The sequence below is a fragment of the Silene latifolia genome, chromosome 11, assembly GCF_048544455.1.
Source record: "Silene latifolia isolate original U9 population chromosome 11, ASM4854445v1, whole genome shotgun sequence".
NCBI lineage: Eukaryota > Viridiplantae > Streptophyta > Magnoliopsida > Caryophyllales > Caryophyllaceae > Silene > Silene latifolia.
The window spans coordinates 133739042-133740692 of record NC_133536.1 but is presented as its reverse complement, the minus strand read 5'-3'; the positions used below and the strand labels follow the sequence as shown (position 1 = coordinate 133740692).

The 1651-nt window shown below is 31.0% G+C and overlaps 1 protein-coding gene across 1 annotated transcript in view; it reads left to right on the top strand.

Annotated features, from left to right (window-relative positions):
* The first annotated feature begins 1125 nt into the window (after window positions 1-1125).
* Window positions 1126-1651, top strand: part of LOC141614018 (uncharacterized) — an 892-nt gene continuing 366 nt past the window's right edge. Inside the window, exon 1 of the mRNA XM_074432770.1 lies at window positions 1126-1651. This exon is cut by the window's right edge and continues 225 nt beyond it. Coding sequence (XP_074288871.1) covers window positions 1126-1651 — 526 coding nt within the window.

The window sequence follows — 1651 nt, the reverse complement described above, 5'->3', positions numbered from 1 at the left end:
TAATAATAATAATAATAATAATAATAATAATAATAATAATAATAATAATAATAATAATAATAATAATAATAATAATAATAATAATAACAAGGAGGTTGATATCGGTTTAGTTGACAGACATGGTGGCTCTCTTCGTCCTTCGGATTTTCTACTTTATTCGATTATATTTTTACTAGACTTAGCTTTGCTGTTGCTAAGGGGGTGGGGTCTAGATTATGTCTCGGCTCCCCACCAATTTCATGTAAACTTTTATTTTTCTATCTATGAAAGTTACGCGCATCCCTTTAATAATAATAATAATAATAACAATAATAATAATAATAATAATAATAATAATAATAATAATAATAATAATAATAATTATAATAATAATAATAATAATAATAATAATAATAATAATAATAATAATAATAATAATAATAATAATAATAATAATAATAATAATAATAATAATAATAATAATAATAATAATAATAATAATAATAATAACAAGGAGGTTGATATCGGTTTAGTTGACATACATGGTGGCTCTCTCCGTCCTTCGGATTTTCTGCTTTATTCGATTATATTTTTACTAGACTTAGCTTTGCTGTTGCTAAGGGGGTGGGGTCTAGATTATGTCTCGGCTCCCCACCAATTTCATGTAAACTTTTATTTTTCTATCTATGAAAGTTGCGCGCATCCCTTTAATAATAATAATAATAATAATAATAATAATAATAATAATAATAATAATAATAATAATAATAATAATAATAATAATAATAATAATAATAATAATAATAATAATAATAATAATAATAATAATAATAATAATAATAATAATAATAATAATAATAATAATAATAATAATAATAATAATAATAATAATAATGCTTCCTCTTTCTACTTCAAGATTTACTGAGGCTATGTTTCAGCCAATGTTGTCGAAAATCAGAGGCAAAATAATGCATTGGGCTAACCATAGTTTAAGTTACTCTGGAAAGGCTACTCTAATCAACTCTGCTATTTTTGGTATCCAAAATTTCTGGGGGGGCTAGTATTCTGCTGCCTAAGGGGATTGTCAAGAAGATCCATAAAATTTGTAGGGACTTCTATTGGGGGATCACTGATGGCAGGAGAAGAATGGTTTTTCAGGGGTGGCAGGGGCTTTGTAGGCCTAGGCATGAAGGTGGCCTTGACATCAAGGAAGTCCTTAGCTGGAATAAATGTCAAATGCTTCGGTGGGTTTGGAAAATTTGTTACAAACCTGAAAGTTTGTGGGCTTCCTGGTTCAGTCACTATGTGTTGAAGGGTGCATCCATCTGGTCTGCTACCAGCACCGTCTCACACTCGTGGTTCTGGAAATCTGTGATACAGGTCAAGGACTATCTTATTCAGTTTGTTGGTTCTCCCACTAGGGCTGTGGAGCTTCTGGCTAGCTGCTCTCCTAATGGCAAGCTTGACATTGGCGGTCTGTATGAGCTGTTCAGGCCTAAAGCTACGCCTGTGACTTGGGGTAGGACTTTACATGACCCAGCTATTATTCCTAAGCATGCTGTTATAGGGGCTATGGCTGTTACTAATAAGCTCCCTACTGTGGATAATATTAAGAGTAGAGGAATGTGTATGGCTAATAGATGTGTGCTCTGTATGGCTGCTGAAGAGACTA